This window comes from Suricata suricatta, chromosome 16, assembly GCF_006229205.1.
Source record: "Suricata suricatta isolate VVHF042 chromosome 16, meerkat_22Aug2017_6uvM2_HiC, whole genome shotgun sequence".
In the NCBI taxonomy this organism is placed as follows: Eukaryota; Metazoa; Chordata; class Mammalia; order Carnivora; family Herpestidae; genus Suricata; species Suricata suricatta.
Window position 1 is genome coordinate 17,591,978 of NC_043715.1, and position 26,000 is coordinate 17,617,977.

General features: G+C 41.9%; 1 protein-coding gene across 4 annotated transcripts in view; it reads left to right on the top strand.

Moving 5' to 3' along the window:
- GFOD2 (glucose-fructose oxidoreductase domain containing 2) overlaps positions 1–26,000 on the top strand; it is a 38,049-nt gene that overhangs the window by 9,835 nt on the left and 2,214 nt on the right. For 2 of the 4 annotated variants that reach the window (XM_029925090.1, XM_029925092.1), the window contains exon 2: positions 21,406–21,751. The exons of 1 other annotated variant lie outside the window; for it this stretch is intronic. In XM_029925090.1, the coding sequence (XP_029780950.1) occupies positions 21,493–21,751 (259 nt within the window). In that variant the 5' untranslated portion in view covers positions 21,406–21,492. Of the gene's footprint in view, positions 1–10,106; positions 10,198–21,405; positions 21,752–26,000 lie in introns of those variants that run through there. One more of the 4 variants, XM_029925091.1, reaches the window with a different exon arrangement.

A 26,000-nucleotide genomic window follows, 5' to 3' on the forward strand; every position in this document is an offset into this window, starting at 1 on the left:
ACAGCAGTGTGTGAGGTAGGCAAGATCCTGCTATCATGACAGATGCTAAATAGGTGATCCTAGTGAATCATGATGGGCACCGTGAAAACCAAAGCCCAGGCTGTGGGAACTGTAAGCTGAATCACTTAACCCAGCCTAGGCATGGCCTCTCTAAGGAAGTGATGTTTAAGTGGAGACCTGACAGATCTCCTGATAATTAGCCTGAGGAATTAAGAAAAGATTGTTCCAAGCAGAGCAAACAGCTTGGACCAAAATCTCAGAGCAAGACTGAAAAAGTTAGATACAGTAGCTGCTAGCATGTTAAGTAGAGTGTAAGGGGAAAGTGGTAAGGTGGAGAGGTGGCGAGTTGGAGAAGGGTCCAAATCATACTGGGAGATGATTGATGGACCTCATCAAGGAATTTGGGGTTTATCCTGGGGATTCTTAAAGTCTAGGGAAGGAGAGGTGCCTGGGTGACTCAGTCGGTTGAGTGTCCAATTTCGGTTCAGGTCATGATCTTGCAGTCTGTGGGTTCAAGCCCCGCATCAGGCTCTGTGTTGACAGCTCGAAGCCTAGAGCAAGTCTAGGGAAGAAAATGGTCAGGACAAGGAAAAACGTTGGGTATCTGTTCGGGGATCACAACAGTGGATGAATTCCAGGGGCATTGAATCCAGTGGTCAGATGTAGTGAAGGACTGACTGTGGGTCAAGAAGGCTTCACTGCAGCCAGATTGGTTCCTTATGAACTGGTTAGGACTGAATCATTGTCACGTGTTTGAGTCCACTCTCCCTTGCCTTCCCTTTACAATGATCTGTTGGTATTTGACTGAACATAGTCACCAGGTACTGGGTCATTGTGGTCTTGTAAGGCCCTTGACACACAGTATGCTTCTCTGTTAGATGGAGGAAACTTGACTGCAAGGGGATTGAGCTAACTAGTAATCATGAGTCATGTCATGTGGAGGAGGGAGGTTGTTGAAGAGAGAGTTCTAGATGAGGTACCCTCTTAGCAGGTCTAGTTGTATCTTAAGACTGAGAGCAGCAGCTCATTTTTCTGATCCCAGGCGGCAGACAGAGCTATTCTATTATCATATGATGCTTGTTTTCTTTCTGAACCATTAGATCAGATTTTGCCCCAAACTACTTAAATTACTGATGTTAATTAATCTCTTATATTGGTGAACATATCGTAAGAGTCTACTGAAATATATACAGTTTTGATGAGTTCAGTATATACATCTTGGTTTATTGACTAACTATGCAGTAACAAGATCAGAAATCTTTCATTTTTTCAGTAGTGTGCATTGAACACCACTATATATCAGGCCTTGTTCTAGGCACTGGGGATGCAACAAGGAATAAAACAGATAAAAAAATTCCCTGTCTTGAAGAAGCTTGCATTCTAGCTGGGGTCGTTGGAGGAATCAAACAATGAGGAAAGTGAGGGAGAGAGTAAGCCAAGTGGATATCTGTACAGAAAAGGGAACTGCAAATGCAAAGGCCCTGAGACAGGAGCATACCTGACATGTTTGAGATATATTTAGTACTGAGCCACTGTGGCTGGAGCAAAGTAAGCAAGGGGAAAGAGAAATGGGATGTAAGGTGAGAGAGGTCAAAGGAGGAAGTGTGTGGGGACAGACTTTGTAGGTTCGTGGAAGAACTTGGGCTTTTATTCCAAGAGAAGTGGGAAGCCTGTGGAGAGCTTGGACGGAAGAATGACTTCTTGCTCGTACTTAACGTTTTAATTGAATCACTCTCAATGCTATGTTGAAACTAGATTGGGGTGCAGTATGGGGTAGAGGAGCAGGGTAGAATCTGGGAGGTCAGGTAAGCTGTTGCAGTAACGTAGGTGAGAAAGGTGGTTGTGACTTGAACTGAGAGAGCAATAGGAGTAGTGGGAAATACTTGCATTCAACATGTATCTTGAGGGTAGAAAGCCAGCAAGATTTGTTAATAGATCAAATGTGAAGTGTGAGAGAAAAGTAATAATCAAGGATTATTCAGAGATTTTGACTTGAGCTGTTGGAAAGTTTGTGTTACCAGTTTCTGAGATTAAGCCATCGTGTACAAGTTTGGCAGTGCTGGAGAGGAAGGCATGGGAATTCCAGGAATTTAGTCCTGGACATTTAAAGTTTGGGATGCCTATTAAAATAAACGTCCAAGTAGAGATATCAGATAGGGAGTTGTTGTTTATACGGGTCTGGAGCTGAAGAAAGAGGACCTGGCTAAAATCTTTGGGAGTTCTAGAAAATAGTATGTACTTAAGCCAGGAGACTGAATAGGATCATCATGGTTACCATGGGAGATTGGGAAGTAGCCAGAGAGATAAAACAACAGGAGAAATTTGTGCTCTGGAAATTAAGAGTGTTGCAAAGAGGGTGGAACATGCTGTATTAGATGGTCTTGCTGTGTCAGCATAAAGTGGGACGAAGATGAGGATTTGCCCTTTGATTTTGCAACATTTTAATTATATTTCACAAATACCGGGTAGCTGAAGTATTTATGACCATTGTAGGGTTGTCAGCCATGATTCCTTGTATACATAAGATAATACAATTGCAGTTTGAAGTTCTGAACATTTCACTCTTCTCCTACTTCCTTTGGACCCATTTTATTTTACTTTTTACTTTTTTTTTTTTAATGTAAACTCTGTGTCCAGTGTGGGGCTTGAATGCATGACTCCAAGATCAAGAGTCACATACTCTGCTGACTGAGGCAGTGGGCATCCCTGGACCCATTTCATATACTGAGAAAATATTGTTAGGCAGAGGCTCGAACACTACTTTAGGAGAAGGGAGTGTCTGCCAACTACAAATTGGCTTTTTAATGCCCTTGGACTGCTGTGCTCTTTACTGAACTACCAATATGTCAGTGTTTTTTCATAATTCAATCCTGGAGTGTGAGTAGCGCCTTTCTTGTGTGGAACTCAAAGTGCATTACAGATATGTCATTTAACATTTTTTTGAGTTTATTTATTTTGAGAGAAAGAGAGAGCATGAGAGCAGGGGAAGAGGAGAGAGAGAGGGAGAGAGAGAATTGCAAGGAGGCTCCACACCATCAGTGCAGAGCCCAATATGGGGCTCAAACTTACCAACTGTGAGATCATGTCGTGAGCTGAAATCAGACACTTAATCTATGGAGCCACCCAGATGCCCCTAACATTTTTTAAAATATAGGATTAATTCATATCCTGTTGAATTTTCTCATAGTACCCTCTTTGCCTTTATAGTGCTTTTCTCAAATTATAATGAAATATTTATGTGATGCTTTGTCTTCTCTCTCTTGCTAAACTGTAAACTCTATGCAAACAGAAACTATCTGCTTTGCTCACCAAAATAACCTGTGCCTTGCCTACTCCTGGCCAATAGTAGGTAATTAAAATAAATATTTATTGATGAACCAATCTGCATTCATTACAGGTGTCATATTACACATGAGCACCTGAATGAAACACAGACTGTGACTAACTAAGCTAGTGTCACAATCTGTTTTAAAGCTAGGTTGAGGGCCCATCTCACTTAATAACTAGGGTCCTGGCCTCACCTCTGGCCACAGTACTTTATTTTAGCATATTTTATATGAGGATATAATTACTAGAAAAACTCATCCACAGAAAAATCTAGCTTCTTGATACTGGCCCTTTGGAATGTTTGAATAGTCAGAGATCTGTGGCAGTCTATAGAGGCGTCCCAAGGGAAGGAGAGGGGTGCCCTGAGGATGCACAGCTTGGGGTGGCTGCTTGTGCTGGGGAACTCCAGGTGTGGGGTTGGTTCTGGGGAATGGTGGGGGCAGGCACTGAGTAAAGGCCTCTCACTCTTGTGGTGTTCCAGGTCTTGTTACCCAACCTGTACAGCTTCAGCCACAAACTCTTGCACGTCATTTCTCACTTAGAACCATCATTAACTTTATTTGCCTAAATCAGTACAGAAGAATTCCTTTTTGAACCCTCCCTTCCCTAGTACAAGTTGTCCATGAGTGGCGAGGACTTATTTACCTAAGCCTGAAGCTGAGCGGCTTGTCCAGTTTGACATTGCTTAGTGGAAAGTGCCATCTTCAGATACCCTAAGCAAGTGCTGAGACTGACTAGATCATTGGGCCTTAACTTGAAGTTAATTCCTCAGAAAACTGACTCTATTGGCTTCAGCCATTGCCTCTATACTGTTGATATCTTCAAAAATAAGCTGACAAGGTTTTATGATGTTTTTAAGGAAAGAGACTTTTAGTTCACATGTATCCATTTTGTTTGATTATGAACCAGAATCTTCAAGATGTGAACAGGTTGTTCTATGCTCTTAGATGTAACAACTGCTGGTGGTTAAAACTTGAGGTATAATCTACTTAGAAGTAATGCACAGATCTTAAGTATTCGATTTGATGAGTTGTTACAGTTGTATCACCATGTAAGCACAATGCAACACAGAATATAGAATATTTCCATCACTCTACAATGCTTTCTGTGCCCCTTTCCAGTCAGTCCCAAATCCCACCACCACCACCAAAAAGTTTGCCTGCTCCTATACTAAAGATAAGTGGAATCCTACAGTATGGGTTGTTATTGTTGTTGTTTTGGTGTTTGTACCTGGAATCTTTCACTTAGTTTTTAGATTCATACATATTGTTGCATGTATTCATAGTTCATTAATTTTTATTGCTTTACTATATATTCCATTGAATGACTCTGCATTATTTGTTTATCCAGTCTCCTGTTGACAAACATTTGGCTTTGTTTTCAATTTGGCGCTATAATGAATAAGGCTACTGTGAACATTTTATTTATTTTTTTTAATGTTTATTTTTGAGAGAGAGCGAGCATGAGTCGGGGAGGTGCAGAGAGAGGGGGAGACAGAGGATCCAAAGCGGGCTCTGAGCTGACAGCCGAGAGCCCAATGCAGGGCTTAAACTCATGAACAATGAGATCATGACCTGAGCTGAAGTCAGATGCTCAACTGACTAAGCCACCCAGGTACCCTAACTATGAACATTTTATGTAAGTTTTTGTGGATATATATTTTTGTTTTCTTGGGGAAATATCTATGGGTGGATTTGCTGTGTCATTAGGATAATATATGTGGGTTTGTTTTCTTTTTAATGTTTGTTTATTTTTGAGAGCAGAGTAAGGGCAGAGAGAGGGAGAGGGAAGGAGAATCCCAAGGAGGCTCTGCACTGTCAGCAAAGATCCAGACCCAGGGCTCAATCTCAAGAGATGGAGATTATGACCTGAGCCAAACTCAAGAGTCAGCTGTCAGCATGAAGCCCAACACAGGGCTCAGACTCGTGAAACTATGAGATCATGAGCTGAAATCAAGAGTCAGATGTACAACCAACTTAGCCACTGAGGCATCCCCAAGACTTTTTTTTTTTTAGTGTTTTATTTATTTTTGAGACAGAGAGAGGCAGAGCATGAGCGGGGAGGGGCAGAGAGAGAGGGAGACACAGAATCTGAAGCAGGCTCCAGTCTCCGAGCCGTCAGCACAGAGCCTGACGCGGGGCTCGAACACACGAACGTGCGATCATGACCTGAGCCGAAGCCGGACGCTTAACCAACTGAGCCACCCAGGCGCCCCAAGACTATTTCTTTAAAAGAATTTCTTTTCAGGGCACCTGGGTGCCTCTGCCCCTCCCCCACTTGTGCTCTCTTTCTTTCAAAACAAATAAACTTTAATTTTTTTTGTGTGGTTTTTATTTATTTTTGAGAGACAGAGACAGTGTGAGCAGGGGAGGGTCAAAGAGAGAGGGAGGCACAGAATCTGAAGCAGGCTTCAGGCTCTGAGCTAGCTGTCAGCACAGAGCCCGATGCGGGGCTCGAACCCACGAACCGTGAGGTCATGACCTGAGCCAAAGCCGGATGCCCAACCGACTGAGCCACCCAGGCACCCCTAAAACAAATAAACTTTAAAAAAAATTTTTAAGGGTTTCTTTTCCCCATTGAATTGATTTAATACTTCAGCTGAAGATCAATTGACGGCATTTGTGTGGCTTACATGGTAAATATAGTATTACAAGGCAGTAACTTTGTCTATAGAAATCCCTAATGGCTCTTTTTGAAGCCTGGCACTGAAAAATAGAAAGCATAATTTGTAATTTAAAAGAGAATAGTTACAGAGCAAACTATTATAGATATATTTTTAAATAGGTTAGCTAGAACCACCCACACTCTATCCATCTGCAGCTTCTAAAGAGCTGGATGCTTCTCACAGAATCAGGAAGACACAATCTCAGGACAAGTAATGACACTTGAAAAAAATCTGCAGTCAATCAAAAGTATTCTTTTTTTTTTTTTAATGTTTATTTATTTTTGAGAGAGAGAGAGCATGAGTGGGGAAGGGGCAGAGAGAGAGGGAGACAAAGAATCCCAAGCAGACTCCAGGCTCCGAGCTGTCAGCACAGTGTCAGATGCAGGGCTCAAACCCACAAACCGTGAAATCATGACCTGAGCTAGCTGAAGTCAGACACCCAACTAACTGAGCCACCCAGGCACCCCAATCAAAAGTATTCTTTAAAATATACTAAAAAAAAACCCCAAAAATACACTGAAGGGGTGCCTGGGTGGCTCAGTCAGTTAAGCATCGGACTCTTGGTTTCACCTCAGATCATGATCTGCTGGTTTCATGTGTTCCGCTCTGTACTGGCAGGGTGGTTCCTGCTTGGGATTCTGTCTCCCTCCCTCTCTGCCCTCTCCCCGCTCATGCTGTATCTGTCTCTCTCAAGATAAATAAACCAAAATACACGTGTGTGTGTGTGTGTGTGTGTGTGTGTGTGTGTAAAGTAGGATAAATAAGGGACAACCTGACAGAGAAACATTAACTAATCAATTCCTCTATTATATTTCTCCTTTTATCAAAGACCTAGCTGGGGGTGGGGGTGTGGGGGGAACCTCTCTGACAAAAATAGACTAAGCTGGGAAAAGCAGGCCCAGGGAAGGTAGAACCAGTTTTGTTCTCCCAGTCCATTTGAAGTATATCCCTAGGGTCTGAGAAAACCATGCTATACCCCCATATACTAATAAACTTTTTAAAAATGTTTATTTATTTTTGAGAGAGACAGAATGTGAGTGGGGAAGGGGCAGAAAAAGAGAGAGAGAGACAGAATCTGAAGCAGCCTCCAGGCTCTGAACTCTCAGCACAGAGCTTGATGTGGGGCTCAAACTCATGAACCATGAAATCATGACCTGAGCCCAAGTCAGACACGTAACCAACTGAGCCATCCAGGTGCCCCCTATCTAATAAACTTTTGAGGCATAATGAAACAGAGGGAGATGCCAGAAGATGGATGATATACAACATTTGTCCCAGATTTTAAAGATGAGCCTGATACTGAGGATTCCTCAGAAAAATACTAGAACATTTTATTAAACAAAGGATCTGTGAACACTGAGAAAGACAGCTGGTGAACTCCGAAAGGTATATGCGTTTGGGGCACCTGGCTGGCTTGCTTGGTAGAGCACGTGACTTGTAATCTTAGGGTTATGAGTTCAAGCCCCATGTTGGCTTAGAGCCTCGTTTAAAAAAAAAAGGACAGGAAAAAAAAAAGGTATATGGGTTTGTAAAGGACAACATCATCTAACAAACATTTATTAAGGGCTAACTTTGTTCCTCAGTGCCTAAACCACGAACAACTTGTTGCTGGCCTTGAGGAAATTTTGGTCAGTTCAGACTCTGTGTATTTGGTAACAATCTAAATTAGCTTTTTGGCTTGAATTGAAGATATAGCCTGCTGATCAAATTTGCAACTGATACAAAGCCTGGTACAAATAGTGAATAAATATTCAGGAAGTTCTCAACTGGTAAATAAATGCCCATATTAAATTACATTTATTAGGGGAAATTTTTGAAGCACTGTACTTTGGTTCAAAAAAACTAATTTGTACACCTGTGTTTATAGCATTATTCATAGTAGCTAAAATGTGGAAGCCACCCAAGTGTCCATGGTCAGATGAATGGGTAAGCAAAAGGTAGTATATATGTACAATGGAATATTATTCAGCCTAAATAAGGAAGGAAATTCAAACACACACTACAACATGGGTGAACCTTGAGGACATGATACTAAGTGAAATAAGCCAGTCACAAAAGTATAGGTATTATATGATTGCACTTACAGAGACTCAGACTCATAGAGACAAAGTAGAAGAATGGTGGTTGCTGGGGGTTGGAGGGGATAGGGTGGAGGGGATCTAGAGTTTCACTTAAAATTTTTTTTATTGTTTATTTTTTGAGAGAGAGACAGAGCATGAGCATGAGCATGAGCAGGGGAGGAGCAGAGAGGGAGACACAGAATCCAAAGCAGGCTCCAGGCTCTGAGCTGTCAGCAGGGAGCCCAACGTGGGGCTCAAACCCACGAACTTGAGATCATGACCTGAGCCGAAGTCGGATGTTTAACCGACTGAGCCACTCATGTGCCCCTAGAGTTTCACTTTTACAAGGTAAAAAGAGTTCTGTGGACGGTGGTTGGTGGTAATGGTTGTACAACAATGTGAATTTTATTAATATCTCTGAACTATACATTTAAAAATGGTTGAGATAATAAATTTTATGTTGATGTGTATTTTGCCACAATTAAACATTTTTAAAACCCAATGATATAAGGACAGAATAGTTATTAGGATATATGATTCCTACTGTGTATCAGGATGACAAGGCTGTCTAAATTCTATAATGAATGTAAGCTGCTTAATAGGAGTATAGTATCTAAAGAAAGAAGGCCAGAGTACGTTCAGGATATGGCATTTAGTTCTGGGAGCCCTGTTTCAGGGGGATATTGGCAAACCAGAGATTGGGCAAGCCAGAGCAGCCTTGGCCTTGGCTACTCCTCTGATAGAGAGTATGAGGGACAGCCTGACGGAATTAGAGGAGTTCTGCCTGTAAAGGAGTATATCAGTAAGCTTTTGCTGTATAACAAACAACCTCAAAATGCAGTAGCTTAAGACAAATATTATTTCTCATGATTCTTTTTCCTCCCCAGCTTTATTGAAATATAATTGACATATAACATTGGGTAAGTTAAAGGTTTACAATGTTAATTTTATTTTCTTGTGATTTTTGGGAGTTCTGGGTGGTGGTTCTGGTTTAGGTGGGCTCAGCTAGAACTGGATGATGTGAGATGATTTCACTCATATAACTGGCATGGCTGTGTCAGGTGGGGCAGTGAGGATAACTTTGGTCACATGTCTCTTGTGATCCAGCAGGATGGCCTAGGCTTGTTCACATGGTGATGGTCCCCAATAATCCGCAAGCAGTGTAAGAGAGCAAGCCTTCATGCAAAAGAATTTTTCAAACATTTTGTGTCATTTTGCTAATTTCCCATTGGCCAGAGCAAATGACATGGCTAAGTGCTGAGTCATTGTGGATGGTGATTGACTATCTGGTGGCATGAAAACAGAAAAGGGAGTTATTGTGGCCATTTTGCAAACAACCTACCACTACCTGTGAAGTTTAGAGGAAACATGATAGTTTCATTACAAACATCACAGATAGCTCCACAATGTAGAAGACAAAGGACTTCAAGTCCATCCACAGAAGTGTTTTCTGACTGAAATCGTCCCAGAACAGAATCAGGCCACTAGTAAAGGGAAGGTCTTGTCATTGGATGGGTTGGACAGGCTGTGTGATCTCTTGTCTTTCTGACCAACTTAGACCTGTTACGTCATCCCTTCCAGGAAGCCTTTGCTGCTTGCACACCACCTGTGGCCCCCGTTCTCCATGCCACACACAGATTTCTGTTGTTCTGCCTGTCATAGAATAACACATGTGTTTACATGCCAGTCTAGTCCATGAAATGGAGTTCCTTGGGGATGATTCATCATTTTAGTACCAATGTCTGCAGGAAATCATGTTCCATCCTTGTTGCCTCCTAGTAGTCATTTGACTGTGGCCAATCCAGCCATAGAATCTTGCACTTAAAGCTGAAAGGAAGGAGAAAGAGAGGGAAAAGTGCCTGTCAATGGAGATTACCTATTTACCTCCTTTAAAGAATGTTCTCAAAAGCTCTACCAAACTGTACCTTCATCCTATATTTATCTTCTTAGATGCATCTTTTTTACAGGAGAGGCTGGGAAATACAGGTTTTAGTTCTGCATGTGGCATCTAGTAGGAAAGGATTCACAGGCACCTTCTGCCCGGGGTCTGACTCCTACTCAAGCTGCCTAATTGATGAATGACCTCTCTGACCTTCTGCAGTTAACACCAGAGTTCCCAGAATCTGTGACTTCTCAAACAATGAGGTAGGATGTTTTAAAATCATAAACCTGGCTCCTTTCATGATGAAATTCTGTCATTGGGAGCTCATAGCTTCATAACCCATGAGATAGGGCAGGGATCAGCAAACCTTTTCTATAAAGGGTCAGATGGTAAATGTTTTCGATTTTGTGGGCCAAATGTTGCACCTACTTTGCTGTTTTATTACAAAAGTAGCTATGGATAAAGGAATGGATGTGACTTGTGTTCCAGAATTTATAAAAACAGGGGTCAGTCTGGATTTGGCCCATCCCTATGGTGGGGAATGAGTCTCTTCCTGATTTTACAGAAGCTGTGGCTCCATGGACAAGGCATACAGAAGGTGAGCTGACATTCCACCAGTCCAGGACGAGCAGAATCCACAGATCCCAGCTTCTGCACAAGTTTCAGCAAGTCAGGCCTTTTGGGTTCCCTGTTTCTCTAAATGACATTACAACTTGTCATTTTATCCTTAGAATTTTGGTTATTTTTAAGGTGTCACATTTATGTATTAAAATATAATTTACATATCAGTAAATTTACCCCTTCTAAGTGTACAGTTGTATAAATTTTGACAAATGCACACAGTCATGTAACTAACCTTTTCAAGATAGAGAACAGTTCCTTTGCCTCCACCATCACCCCCAAATTCCCTGTAGCCCATTGCAGTTGACTCATGCTCCTTGGCAATCACTGTTTTCTGTCCCTGTTGTTTGCCTTTTCTTTTATGTCATGTGAATGGAATCACACAGTATAGAGCCTCCTGAGTCTGGCATCTTTTAGTTAGCATAAGGCACTTGAGATTCATCATGTCGTTGAGTGCATTAGTAGTTTGCTCTTTTGCGTAACTGAGTAGTATTCCATTGCATGATACACTATTTGTGTTTCCATTAACCACCAGTTGAAGGGCATTGGTGTTGGTTCTAAGTTTTGGCAATTACAAATAAAACCAGTATTAAATATTACAAGATAGATGTTCACATACAGGTTTTTATATAAAAATCAGTTTTGGTTTTTTTTGGCAAATACCCAGAAGTGGGGATACTAGATTATATGATAAGTGTACATTTAACTTTGTAAGATGACAGACTGGTTTCCAAAGTGGCTATACCATTTTTCATTTTCACCAACAATGAACAGTTGCTTTATGGCCTTGCCAGTATTTGATACCAGGTTTTCTGATTTTTAGACATTTTAGTAGGTGTGTAGTTGTATTAAATAAGGTTTAATTTGCATTTTTATATAAATTTTTGTAGTGTTTACTCACTTTTGAGAGAGAGAGAGACAGAGACAGAGTGTGAGCGGGGGAGGAGCAGAGAGAGAAGACACAGAGTCCAACGTGGGGCTCAAATTTACAGATGGCGAAAACATGACCTGACCTGAAGTTGGACCCTTAAACAACACTGAGCTACTCAGGAGCACCTAGTTTGCATTTCTAATGAATGAGTCTAATAACTAATTACTATTGGTATGGTGGATTATAGTGATTGATTTTAGAATGTTGAACTAGCCATACATTCCTGGGATTAAATTCTCTTAGTCATGCTAAGACTCTGATCTCCTCTTGGTACTGCCCATCGGCTGGACCCAGAAAGTCCAAACTCCTCAGGTTAGTGCTTGCCACCACCAGCTCTGGCTCCTACACATCTTTCTGACTGGTTGGCCCTGAAATTTGGACTGTGGGTGTTTTTTTTAATCCTTTTATCTCCACAGCCTCCCTGTTTGGCCCTCAATAAAGGTCAACATTGGTTTGAGTGGTGTATCTAAGGCAAACAGTTGCCAAGCTAGGGAACAGAATGAACTTGCCTGGCTCATACTTCTCACAAAGGAATGAAAGAAGAATTACGCCCCCCACACACAAGGCCTCTGTTTTTACAGAGGCTCAGAGAAGCTAAGTAACCTACCCAGGGTTTCACATCTGGTTATGACAGCTCTGTCTTACACAGCCAGCTACAGAACCTTGGAAAAGTTATCTAGCCTCTTTGAGCTTCTGTATCCTCATCTGCAAAATGGGATTGTATGGACTTAGATGTACTATATGTTATACTAAATGTTGTTTGGCGTATTGCACTTCCCTGCATATTATCTCAGAATATTATCTTTATATTCCTACACAGCTTTTGAAAAGGAGACATCTAAGTTAGTCATAGAAATCTTTTTAGGGGTGCCTGGGTGGCTCAGTCAGTTAAGCATCCAACTTCGGCTCAGGTCATAATCTTACAGTCCATGGGTTTGAGCCCTGCGTCATGCTCTGTGCTGACAGCGCAGAGCCTGGAGCCTGCCTCAGATTCTGCATCTCCCTCTCGCTCTCTTTTCCCCTTCTCCACTCACACTCTGTCTGTCTCTCTCTCAAAAGTAAATAAAGATAAAAATAAAATAAAATAAAAATTTAAAAAAGAAACCTTTTTAAAAATGATGAATGTGGGGGCGCCTGGGTGCCTCAGTCGGTTGAGCGTCCGACTTCAGCTCAGGTCATGATCTCATGGTTTGTGGATTCGAGCCCCGCATCAGGCTCTGTGCTGACCACTAGCTCAGAGCCTGGAGCCTGTCTTCGGATCCTGTGCCTCCTTCTCTCTCTGACCCTCCCCTGGTCATGCTGTCTCTCTCTCTCAAAAAAAAAAAAAACATTAAAAAAAAATGATGGATGTATGGGACAATTCCTGGCTGCTGAGTTGTAAGAGTATGTGACTCTTGATCACAGGGTTGTGAGTTCAAATCCCACGTTGGGTATAGAGATTACATAAAGAAAAGTTGGTTCTTTGACAAGATCAACAAAATTGACAAACTTTTAAAAATTAAATTAGGGGCACCTGGGCTGCTCAGTCTATTGAGCATCCCGACTTCAGCTCAGGTTATGATCTCGCAGTTCACGAGTTAAAGCCCTGCGTTGGGCTCTGTGCTGACAGCTCAGAGGCTGGAGCCTGCTTCGGATTCTGTGTTTCCCTCTCTGCCCCTCCCTCACTCATGCTCTGACACTCTCTCTCTCCCTCTCCTTCTCTCTCTCTCTCTAAGATAAATAAACATTAAAAATTTTTTTAATTAAAATTTTTAAAGTGATGTATGCAAAAAAAAAAAGATAAAAAAAAAATAAAGTGATGTATCCAGTGACGTACTATGGCCAGGCTCTGTAATAAATTCTTTACAAATATTCATTTGATCCTTAACTCCCCTATGAGGTAGAACAACTATCCCCATTTTACAGATGAGGAAACAGAAGCACAGAATGATTAAGAAACCTAACCTGAGGTTACCTGGCTGTTCAGTGGTAGAGCCACACTTGAGCCAGGCAAGGTGGCTTCAGATTCCATGCTTCTAACCTCTGTGCTGTCTTCCCCACAGCCTTGTAAAAGTGTGTAGAGCCAATCCTGTCAGGGTACCTTCCACCCTGACCAGTATGTGGTGACTGGAATGCATGGGAGCTAGGCAGGGTTGAGTTTATGGAGATCTTTGGAGAATGTGAAAGGTCTCCGTATATACAAGGAAGTTGGGGGCTGGAAGTAGGGAAATTTTAGGGGTTAAAAAGGGTAGTCACTAAAATAAATAAGGGAAACCAGCTGTGCCTGCTTGAACAGGAAATACTTAGTGATCAAGCCTGCCTAGCTTCATGCCATCTGGCTTCCTCAGAGGCCACTTGATGCCCCTTTCTGGGTGTTGATGAGGCTGCCCTTTAAGTCACTGTCAGTAAAACAGAGGTTATTAAAATGCCTTCTAGTCCATTTTGTTGTTTTAAGCCATCAATGCAAACATACACCCACATATAACTAGACCCTGAAGGAATGAAGTGGGAGAGAAGAGGAAGTGTGCCATGGGCATGAATTTTGAGAGAACATGGGCATCTTTGCTTATAGTGGCTATGTTTCACTCCTCTGGCCCTTATAGATATTGGTAATTAATAACCCATGAAACTTATGCAGAAGCTTACCTGTCTAATGCTACAGATTTGACACTCAGGCTCCTAGAATATCCATGATCCGGACGTAGCAAAACAACAAGAAAAACAATAACAAACTGCAAATGCAGAAGGTGACCAAAATAGCTAAAGGGGAGAAGTCCTGGACATGATAATTATAGAAGATAATATGTGACTTACCTGTTTCCAGCTAGAAAGGAAGCCTCTAAGGGCAGAATTTTCAGCAAAGAGGAAAGAGACATAGCTGAGAATTTACAGATATTATTCATCATTATTAGAAAGAAAGATGATTAATATAAAACCCAATGGTAGAGTACAGGAGACAAGCCAAGATCCACAGGCCCAGAGTTTAGAGACAGGAGTGCAGGAAGCTGACTGGGATCTGGAGTTAGCTCAAGACATGCTTATTTCAATGGTTCACAAAGGCACAGGTGTCCTTCAGGTAGGGTCAAGCAGTACAGGATGCTGTACTGTGCTTGTACGTTTGTATCTATACTAGAAGCAAAAGAGATGCCCAATCTGAAAATGAAATTAAAAAACCAGTTCCATTTACAATAGCATCAAACAAAATTAGTTAGGAAAAAAAATTAACCAAAAAGTGTGTAACTTACTCTCTAAAATCTATAGAACATCATTAAAATAAATTAAAGAAGACCTAAGTAAATGGAATGACATACCATGTACATGGATCAGAAAACCTAATAGTGGGGTGCCTAGGTGGCTCAGTCAGTTAAGCGTTCTACTTCAGCTCAGCTCAGGTCATGATCTGATGGTTCGTGGGTTCGAGCCCCACATCAGGCTCTGTGCTGAATGCTTGCTCAGAGCCTGGAGCCTGCTTCGGATTCTGTGTCTCCCCTTTCTGCTCCTCCCCTGCTCATGCTGTCTCTCAAAAATCAATAAATGTAAAAAAAAATTTTTTTTTAATTAAAAAAAAATAGTATTGGGGCGCCTGAGTGGCTCAGTCGGTTAAGCCTCCGATTTTGGCTCAGTCGGTTAAGCCTCCGATTTCGGCTCAGGTCAGATCTCACGTCCGTGGGTTCGAGCCCCGCGTCAGGCTCTGTGCTGACAGCTAGCTCAGAGCCTGGAGCCTGCTTCCAGTTCTGTGTCTCCTCCTCTCTCTGCCCCTCCCCCTCTCATGCTCTGTCTCTCTCTGTATCAAAAATAAATAAAACATTTTAAAAAATAATAAAAAATAAAAAAACTAATATTGTTATGATGACAGCATTCCCCCAAATTGATCTACAGATTCAAAGCAATCTACCAAAATCCCAGGTTGAACCTAAAATTTGTTGGAAAATGCAAAGGACCCAGAATAGCAAAAACAATATTGAAAAAGAACAAAGTTGGAAGACTCACACTGACTTCAGAACTTAGTGTAAAGCTAAAGTAATCAAGATGGGGTGGTACCGGCATAAGGACAGACACATAGAGCAGTGAAATAAAATTGAGAGTTTCTAGAGGCACCCGGGTGGCTCAGTCAGTTAAGTGTCCAACTTCAGCTCAGGTCATGATCTCATGGCTCATGATTTCAAGCCCCGCATCGAGCTTTGTGCTGACAGTTCAGAACCTGGAGCGTGCTTTGGATTCTGTGTCTCCCTCTCTGCTCCTCCCCTGCTGTCTGTCTGTCTGTCTCTTTCTCAAAAATAAATAAGCATTAAAATTTTTTTTATAAATTGAGAGTCTCTAAATAAACCCTTAACATTTATGGTCAATTGATTTTCAACAAAGATGTCAGAGTTATTCAGAGTAAGGAATAGTCTCTTCAGCAAGTGGTACTGAATAACCACATGCGGAAGAATAAAGTTGACCCTCATACCTCCCAGATCCTCCATTCCTGCTATCCCCTGCCACTAATTTACTTTCTACCTTCATGGATTGCCTGTTCTGAACATTTTCTATAAATGGAATCATACAACATATGGCCTTCTGTGACTGGCATCTTTTACTGAGCATAGTGTTTTCAAGGTTCCTTCTTGTTGCATTTTTTATCAGTACTTAATTACTTTTTGTGGCCGAATAATAACTACATTGTATGGATAAACCACTTTTTGTTTACCTATTCAGTAGCTGATAGACATTTAGGTGTCCACTTTTTGGCTATTATGAAAGATTGTCCTATGAACATTCATGTACAAGTTTTTGTGAGATGATACACTTTTAATGTGATCTAAAAGGGTCTCAATAAACAACTGTTCCCCACTATTTAATTTTCCCATAAAGAAAAAAACACACTCCTCATCAGTTACTCTGAAACCTGTGTTAACAGTCCCCCCCCCCCGCAACTTTTAGTTGATTTGTAACTGATAATTTTGCAGAGCATTCTTCTTACTATGTTATTTAACATAGTAAATGTTTTGAAACCCATCTCGCTTTGAGATAATCCTTGAAAGTGACCCTGTACAAAGCTAGACCTGTCTTACGATTTCCGGATCATGTAGGACCTTACAAGTCATACTGAAGAATCTGGACACCTAAAATTTATTTTTTAAAGGATCCTTTCTATTTTATTTTATTTTTTATTATTAGCTTAGAGAACACAAATGGGGCAGAGGGAGAGAGAGAATCTTAAGCAAGCTCCACACTGAGCGTGGAGCCTGACGAGGGGCTCAATCCCCAACATGAGGGATCATGACCTAAGCCAAAATCAAGAGTCAGTGGCTCAACCAACTGAGCCACCCAGACAGGTGCTCCTTAAGATTCCAGACTTTATAGTGAGTCCAGTGAGAAGTCAAAAAAAGTTTAAAAAAGAAGAGAGTGGTGTGATCCTGATTGCATTTTATTTTATTTTTTATATTTTTTAAATGTTTTAATTTATTTTTGACACAGAGAGAGACAGAGCACGAGAGGGGGAGGGGCAGAAAGAGAAGGAGACACAGAACTGGAAGCAGGCTCCAGGCTCTGAGCTATCAGCACAGAGCCTGACGTGGGGCTCGAACCCACGAATGTGAGATCTGACCTGAGCCGAAGTTGGAGGCTTAGCCAACTGAGCCACCCAGGCGCCCCTGATTGCATTTTAGAAAGATCTCTTTACAATATGAGGATTAGATGAAGGAAGGAAAAGATGGAAGCAAGAGAGATCGAGGAGAAAGTTGCTGCAGTCATCCAGGTGTGCGGTACTCAGGGCAGTGGCAGAGGAGATGACAATGAAGAGACGGATTTAAGAGATAATAAAGAGGTAGGACCAATAAGACTTGATGAGTTACTTTTACAGGTAAAGGAATAGAGAAGTTGGGGGTGATGGCCAGCTTTCTGGGCTAAAGAACCGATTGATCATGGTAACATTCCATAAGAGAGAATATGGGAAGAAAATGTTTGAGGGTTTATGATAATTATTAAATGCTGGCCATATATCCTTGGCTAGCACTTAAAACTAGACCTCATTTAATCTTCGGAAGACCCTGGGAGCTACATAGCATTAGGCCTGTTTTACCCGTGGAAAGGGTTGCTTAAGACCTGGTGAAGCCAGAATTTGAACCCAGGTATCTCTGATGCCTTCACGTCAGGCTCTCACCATCTCACTTTATTCTTCCTGTTCAGATTTGGTCATGTGGGTGTGTGGGTTATGGAGACTATAGAACATCAGTGTATATTCAGGAGTAGAATATGTGGGTGTGAAACTCCGGAGGGAAATCTGGGCTTGTTCTACAGATTTGGGAGTCCCCGGTATACTGATAACGCTTTGGACATGAGTAGAAAAGAGTATGTGGAACCAGAAGAAAAGAGGACACCTCTGACTGAACCTCAAAAACCTCAACATTGAAGGAGCTGGGAACCCCAACAGTGGCATACAGAAATGACCAGAAAGGTGGGAGGATGTCATGGATGCAGAGGGAAGAGATGTATATCCCTAGTACTTGCAGTTACTAAAGGAACACCATGTCTCTTTTAAACTGGAAATAGGTTGGGGCATCTGGGTGGCTCAGTCAGTTAAGCGTCCAACTTTTGGTTTCGGCTTGGGTAGTGATCTCTCGGTTCATGGGTTTGAGCCCTGCATTGGGCTCTGTGCTGACAGTACAGAACCTGCTTGAGATTCTCTCTGCCACTCCCCCGCTTGCTCTCTCTCTCTCTCTCTCTCTCTCTCTCTTTCTCTCTCTTTCAAAATAAATAAACTTAAAAAAAAACACCTGAAAGTAGGTGGTCTCTGATCTGTGAGGAGTTGCAAATGAAGCAGTGTTATGTGAATTAAAGTAGAACAGCAAAGTTGTGTGTTTGGATAAAACTTATTAAAATTTAGGATTTGCAGTGAGCAAGATTAGTAGTAAGATTTTTTAAAGACAGTTGGAAGACTAAGGGACTGTAAGGTGTTTATAAAATTATTATTTAAAATGATACAACCCCAGTGGGAAACAGTATGGTGGTTCCTCAAAAACGTAAAAATCTACCATATGATCCATCAATTCTGCTTCAGGGTATAAACCCAAAAGTATTGAAAGAAGGGTCTTGAAAAGGTATTTGAACACCCATATTCATAGCCGCATTATCTATAGTAGCACACCAAGTGTTTGTGAACAGATGAATGGATAAGCAAAATGTGGAATATACATATGGAATGGAATATTATTTGACCTTATAAAGGGAGGAAGTTCTGACACATGCTAAGTGAAATAAGCCAATCACAAAAAGACAAACACTATGATTCCCCATCTACGAGGTACCTAGCATAGTCAGAGTCATAGAGACAGAAAATAGAATGGTTAGAGACACCTGGCTGGCTCAGTCAGTAAAGCATAGAGATAACTCTTAATCTTGGGGTCATGGGGTCATAAGTTAGAGGCCCATGTTGAATGTACAGATTACTTTAAAAAAATGTATGTATATATGTGTATATATGTGTATGTGCGTATGTATGTGTGTGTGTGTGTGTATATATATATATGTTATATATATATATACACACACACACACACACACACATACAAACAGGGACTAGGGAGAGGGGCTGGGGAGAGGAATTACTGTTTAATGAGTACAGAGTTTCAGTTTTGCAGGATGAAAAGTTTTAGAGGTAGATGATGGTGATGGTTGCACAATATGAATGTATCACTGAACCTGTACACTTAAAAATAGTTAAGACGGGGCACCTGGGGGCTTAGTAAGTTAAGTATCTGACTCTTTTTTTTTTTAATTTTTTTTTTTTTTGAGAGAGAGAGAGAGTGAGCAAGAGAGGGTCAGAGAGAGAGGGAGACACAGAATCCGAAGACAGGCTCCAGGCTCTGAGCTAACTGTCAGCACAGAGCCTGACACGGGGCTCAAACCCACGGACCATGAGATCATGACCTGAGCCGAAGTTGGACGCTTAACTGACTGAGCCACCCAGGCACCCCAAGTATCTGACTCTTGATCTCAGCTCATGTTACGATCTCTGGGTTGTGAGTTCAAGCCCTGTGTTGGCCTCTGCACTGGGTGTGGAGCCTACTTAAATTGAAATTTGGGACACTTGGGTGTTTCAGTCAGTTGAACGTCCAACTCTTGATTTTGTCTCAGGTCTTGATCTCACAGTTTGTAGATTTAAGCCCCATGTTGGGCTTTGCACTGACAGAGCAGAACCTGCTTGGGATTCTCTCTCTTCATCTTTGTCCCTCCTCTGCTCACTCTCACTCTCTCTTATTCTTTCTCTCTGTCTCAAAATAAATAAGCATTAAAAAGTTAAAATTTTAAAAAATGTGTTAAGGTGTGCCTGGGTGGCTTAGTTGGTTAAGCATCTGACTCTTGATTTCAGTTCAGATCATGATCTCATGGTCATTAGATCAAGCCCCTTGTGGGGCTCCCCACTGAGCATGGAGCCTGCTTCAGTTTCTCCCCCTTGGCCCTACTTCACTCGCCAACTTGTACGCTCTCTCTCTCTCAAAAAAAACAACAACAAAAACTTAAGATGGTAAATTTTACCCCAAAAAAAGAAAGAATAATTTAATATGAAAAGAAAATGACAGTGACACAGCTTCATCCATATATATATATATATATATATATATATATATATATATATATATGACACAATGGGTATGGAGTTACCATTGACCTAATACAGGTCAGACACAGCAGCCAGAGTAGGGACCACTGGTGTAGCAAAGGGATTACTGTATGGGGAAACCTGATACCATGAGCACACCTAAATCTCACCTTGGTTTCCAAGAAGACTTATTTGTTCTTTATTTCATTAAAAATTTCTTTAAATATTTTTATTTATTTTTGAGAGAGAGGGAGCCACAGAATCTGAAGCAGGCTCCAGGCTCTGAGGTGTCAGCACAAAGCCTGATGTGGGGCTTGAACTCACAAACCATGAGATCATGACCCAAGCTGAAGTTGGACACTTAACCGACTTAGTCACCAGGCACCCCATGTTCTTTATTTCATTTAATAACCCTGGTGATCTGAAGGAGAAATTCCACCATAGTAAGACATATTCATTGTATAAAATTTAGCAAAGTTTGAAGAACAAAATTCATCCATGATCCCAGAATTTGAGTGATTATTATTAAATTCAGGTATATTCTAGTCCTTCTAGTGTCATGTGTGAAATATGTTTACAGATAATATAGATATCCTTGTATGTTTTCATTCATATATCCTCTGTGCTTTAAAAAAATGGATATCATACTTCACATATTGTTTTGTTTTCCCCCTTTCAGTGAACCTGTGGTGATGTCTTCTAGGTCATTGAGGGTTTTCTATTTCCATGGTTTTCAGTGACTGCATAGTGTTACTTATCTTACTCATTACTGTTATTCAGCATCTAGATTGTTTCCCAGTTTTTCACATATCATAGCCAATGTTGGAGTAAATATCCTTATACAAAAAATACCATTTTAAACTTCCTGTTATTGTTGTTGCCAGTTTGGTAGTTGGAAAAAAATATTTTTTTTTTTGAAAAAAAAAAAATATTTTTTGTTTCTAGTGAACATTCTCTATGCTTGTTACCACAAACTTTTAAATTATAATCTACATAGCACTTAGGTAGTTCTCTTCTGACTTGTATTGGTTTTTGTTTCCCACTCCTCTTTTCCTTTTTCTAATAGAATATCATAGAATCATGAACTTTTACAATTAAGGCCCAAAGTCACACAAAACATTAAGTAACAGAACAGAGCTTTCACCCAGCTTTACTCATTTTTCATTTTTCCTTTCAGTAGATGTGTACATTGCTAATATCCTTTCCTTGGGAAAAGCTTTTGAAGCTTTTCATTTTGGAGCAGTATTTCATTTGTGCTTTCGTGGCAGAGAATTTGTTGCTTCCACATAAATCCAGAAGATAGCCTCAGCCGAGTGTGCCATCCACTAATAGCCAGTATAATGCTTGCTGTTCCAGGAGCCATGTTTGACCAGGACTGTGGGAAGGTCATATTCATGCTGGAGGCTTTTGTGAGGAGATGAGTTGGTGAACAGAGAAGCCGGCATGAAGATGCTCCCAGGAGTGGGCGTGTTTGGGACCGGCAGCTCTGCGCGGGTTCTGGTCCCACTGCTGAGGGCAGAAGGGTTCACCGTGGAGGCCCTGTGGGGGAAGACTGAGGAGGAAGCAAAGCAGCTTGCCGAGGAGATGAACATCACCTTCTACACCAGCCGGACCGATGATGTCTTGCTGCATCAAGACGTGGATCTTGTGTGCATCAATATCCCCCCTCCACTCACCCGGCAAATATCTGTGAAGGCTCTAGGTACGGATAGTCAGGACATAGCAAGGGCAGGATGTGTCTCCCCCTGGGTGGTGTCTTGCGTGTCACTAGTCTCCTCTTGGGCCTCTGTGGTCCTTCTTGGGCTTTGGCCTGCAGGTAATAGTACTCTGGGACAGCACTCACCCTTAGAGCCGTTCTGGGGAGGGCACACTGGGAGTGTTTCAGCTGTGGAAAGAAATGCTCCAGGCTTCCGCACCTCTCATAAGTAACTCCCTGCGCAAAAATTAAGCAAATGCCTTGAGAGTTGTCCTGTCACAGGGGCCAGAGATCATTACATTTCATGCGATGTAAATTTGGCCTGTTTGAAGTCTGAGTTCAAAGACTTGGGCAGTGGAAAATTGATTGTGACTGGTGTGTTTGTTCTTCCATTTCCGTGGCACGTAACACCTCAGAAAGGAGGCATAGGTGGGTGTGTAATGAGGCCATTTCCCATGTTTCATTATCCCTTCACTTGATTGAGTGCACACCCTTCCTGCCAAATTTTGCAATCTTGTGTTCCAGAAGGCAGGAAGGCCCTCTGATAGTGCTGGGTTTCCCTGACAGCTTCCACAGGACAGCCAGCTCTCATGTCTGCCCGCTTGGGAAGCAAAAGGCAGTGCAGGGCTTGCTGAGCTGTTCTCCTGCAATTCCTGTTGGGCCTCTCTTCCCTGTCAACTGTAGGTGACATTTTCTCTTTTTCTAATATAAATTAGAATCTAATTTAATAGGCAAGTAAGCCAGTAAATAGTCATCCAGCAGTTTTGTTGTTTTGTTTTGTTTGTTTTAATGCCTTCTTGATGTTGGCATCAGAGCCTTCAGATGTCACAGTTCAATTGAAGAGACTAGAGATTACACACATTACAAAGTAAATGAGACAGTTCAGGTAGCGTATACTTAATTGACAGAGAAATTTTTTAACGTAAGGTGATAGGAGCAAAATATTTCTCTGATGCAGTCAGAGATCTCTGGGCCCAGAAACTGGTATCCCATCAGGCATGACCATTCCTCCTGGCCACTACCATGGTGGAGAGTCCAAGCCTCTGCTACTTGTCTCCCTTGTTCTGAGGAGAAGAGGATGCCTGTCACCTCTGGCCTAATGCTTTGATAAAGATAAACGTTCACAGGAGTGAGCAAGAACATGAGTGCCTGGTTGTGGATTTGGGAGCATCTACATTTTGGCCAAAAATTGTAGATGGTTCGTCTTTTCCAGAGAGCACTCTAAGGACGTGTGACACTGGAGCTGTTTACTGGATACTAGATTCTTAGGAGGGCAGGTGATGGCTTTCAGATTGAGTTTAGAAGTAGGCCTACGCCAACACTTTAACAGACGGCTCGTTCAAGGGGATCAAGCTGCTGTGGTCACTTGACTTCCTGCCTTCCCTGTGGCATGAATAGAGGCTGGGGAGGCCAGGTGTCTCCAGAGACAGTTCTAGAGGCTCAGTCTTCTTACACATTAGGGTTCCCACAGAGACCATTGCCCAGCTGTGTAGGAAGAAAGAGGAAATCCCAGGGTTCTTTGGCTACAAACCTGCTGTTTTCTGGTTCCTGGCATAGGAAAGCAGTGGACTTTTATCTTTTAATGTAAACAGGAAGGACAGGAATGACCAAAGCCTCTGGAATCTTATGTCCCAGCCCTCAATGAAGCAGGGTCATCTGTCTTCTCTCTACATCTATGCTATCAGGAGGAGGAGGGTGTGAATGAGTCTTTCCTTGGTCTGTTCTTATAGACACGCTATTCCAGAGCCAAGTTGGTGGGACTGGGAGAGCTCATGTCAGCTGGACCTGCCTTGAGGCTCCACCCACTCAAACCCCAGAAGAGTCGTTGAGCATATTGTGACCATGAAGTTCACTTCTTTTTTTTTTTTTAACATTTATTCATTTTTGAGAGACAGAGCATGAGTGGGTGAGGGGCAAAGAGAGAGGGAGACACAGAATCCGAAACAAGCTCCAGGCTCTGAGCTGTCAGCACAGAGCCTGATGCAGAGCTCGAACTCACAGACTGCAAGATCATGACCTGAGCTGAAGTCGGACACTTAACCAACTGAGGTGCTCTGGGGCACTTCACTCCTGGGTAATCTGGGGAATATGAGCTCGAGAAAGGGTTGCAGCTTGAAATTTGTTCACCCTTCAAAAAATCTGAGCTCATAACAAGCACTCAGCATTCATGCTTTTCCCACTTGCTGGAAACAAAAAAAATCAGTTCCTACCTTCTCTAATCTCTCCTTTGGTTTCCTAGCAGAAATGCTAGATAAATAAATATGTCTCTCAGGGCAACCCAGGTCCACCTAAAGTTAAAGACCCTGTGCAGCTGGCCTATAAGAGCTGTTTAACTTAAGATGTCCTTTAGCTCCCCTACTGATAATACTACTGAGTCCTAAGTTAAAAAGCATTCCTGTTGTTTAGGCTTTAGAAGGGAGGTCTCTCCCCTTTCCCTGACCTCTCATGACATGGACCAGAAATGTCCTTATCCTGGTTTTACCGTCACCAAACTCCCAGGAGCCACAAAAGTCCTTGCCCCCCCCCAGCCCACCTCCTTTCTGCCCCATGCTGCAGTGTCCACCCCAATTCCTGCAGTGAATAGTTACAGCAGGTCGTTTCTAGGTTGGCCAGAGCTACAGCTCTCAGATGAGATGTTTGTTTTGTGTCTGAGAATCTAATTTCCTCATTACTTCCCTGGTCAGCTGTATGTGTTCTTCATTCAAGTGGCCAAATTATCACCCAATATTGTGATTCTACAATCCTTAATCCTAAAATCTCACATGTGTGGGGAAGCATTGGAGATTCTCTAAGAGCAGATCATGATAACATTCAGGGGCTATTCTCCCTGCAGGGCCCCCTCCTGCGAGTCCCCAGTGCAAGGACCTCTCCTCTTGGTTTGGAACTCCCTATATCTGTAGAGGTATTATCATAGGACTTCTACTCACACCCCAAGCTCTCAGGAATATCCTAAATTTTGTTGTCTTGTGGCTGCTCATACCCTCATGAGCTTTGATCTTAAAACACAGAGCATTGATTTGTTTTTCTGCTTCCTAAAACAGCAGAAGCTGCTCAGTCCCAGCTCTCTTTAGGGCTTTTTCTAGCCTTTTTTGGTGGGGGGGGGGGGCTTTCTTAGTCCATCCCAGCTACAGTATATACTCAGAACAGGCATGAGAGCAGAAGGGATAATTTTACTTCCTTAGCCTTCCTACCAGAGCCATACATTTTCTGGCCTTGGACTACACTAACTTGTTGGATCAGTGTTTTTAGAGAACAATCTTTATGAAATCTTAGACACCTTTCTGCAATTACAACTGAGAGTACAGAGCCAGCCCATCCCCCAGAATATAGATTAAATTCTTTCACCCAAAGATGGTGATCTCCTAAATGTATGAAGGTACACAGGCGTGGTCCATCTCTCCAACCCATGTGTATTAGGCAGTGTTCTCCAGAGAATGAGGGTATATATAGAGAGAGGAATTTATTTTAAGGAATCAGCTCATGATTGTAGGAGCTGACAAATTTGAAATCCACAGTGTAGGACAACAGAAATTCCAGCAAGAGTTGATGTTGCAGACTTGAGTCTGAAGGCAGAATTACTTCCTCTCCATGGAATTGATCTTTTTTTCTTAAGACCTTCCACTGATTAGATGAGTCCCACCCACACTGTGAAGGGTGATCTGATGTACTCAAAATCTACTGGTATAAATGCTAATCACATCCAGGGACTCCTGGGTGGCTCATTCAGTTAAGCATCTGATTTCAGGTCAAGTCATGATCTCATGGTTCATGAGTTCGAGTCCTGCATCAGGTGAGCTCGAGCCCTGCTTCTCATTCATTCTCATTCTCATTCTCTCTCTCTCTCTCAACAAAAAATAAATAAATAGGAGTGCCTGAGTGGCTCAGTCGTTTGAATGTCTGACTTTGGCTCAGGTCATGATCTCTCAGTTCATGAATTGGAGCCCTGTGTCAGCCTCTGTGCTGACAGCTCGGTACCTAGAGCCTGCTTCTCTCTCTGCCTCTCTCTCTTTCTCTCAAAAAGAAACACTTAAAAATTTTAATAAATAAATAAATAAATAAATAAATAAATAAATAAATGCTATTCACATCTTAAAAAATACCTTCCCAGCACTGTCCTGACTGGTATTTGATGAACACCACAGCCTAGCCAGATTGGCACATAATTACATTAAAAAAAATTTTTTTAATGTTTATTTTTGAGAGACAGAGCATGAGTGGGGGAGAGTGGAGAGAGGGAGACACAGAATCTGAAGCA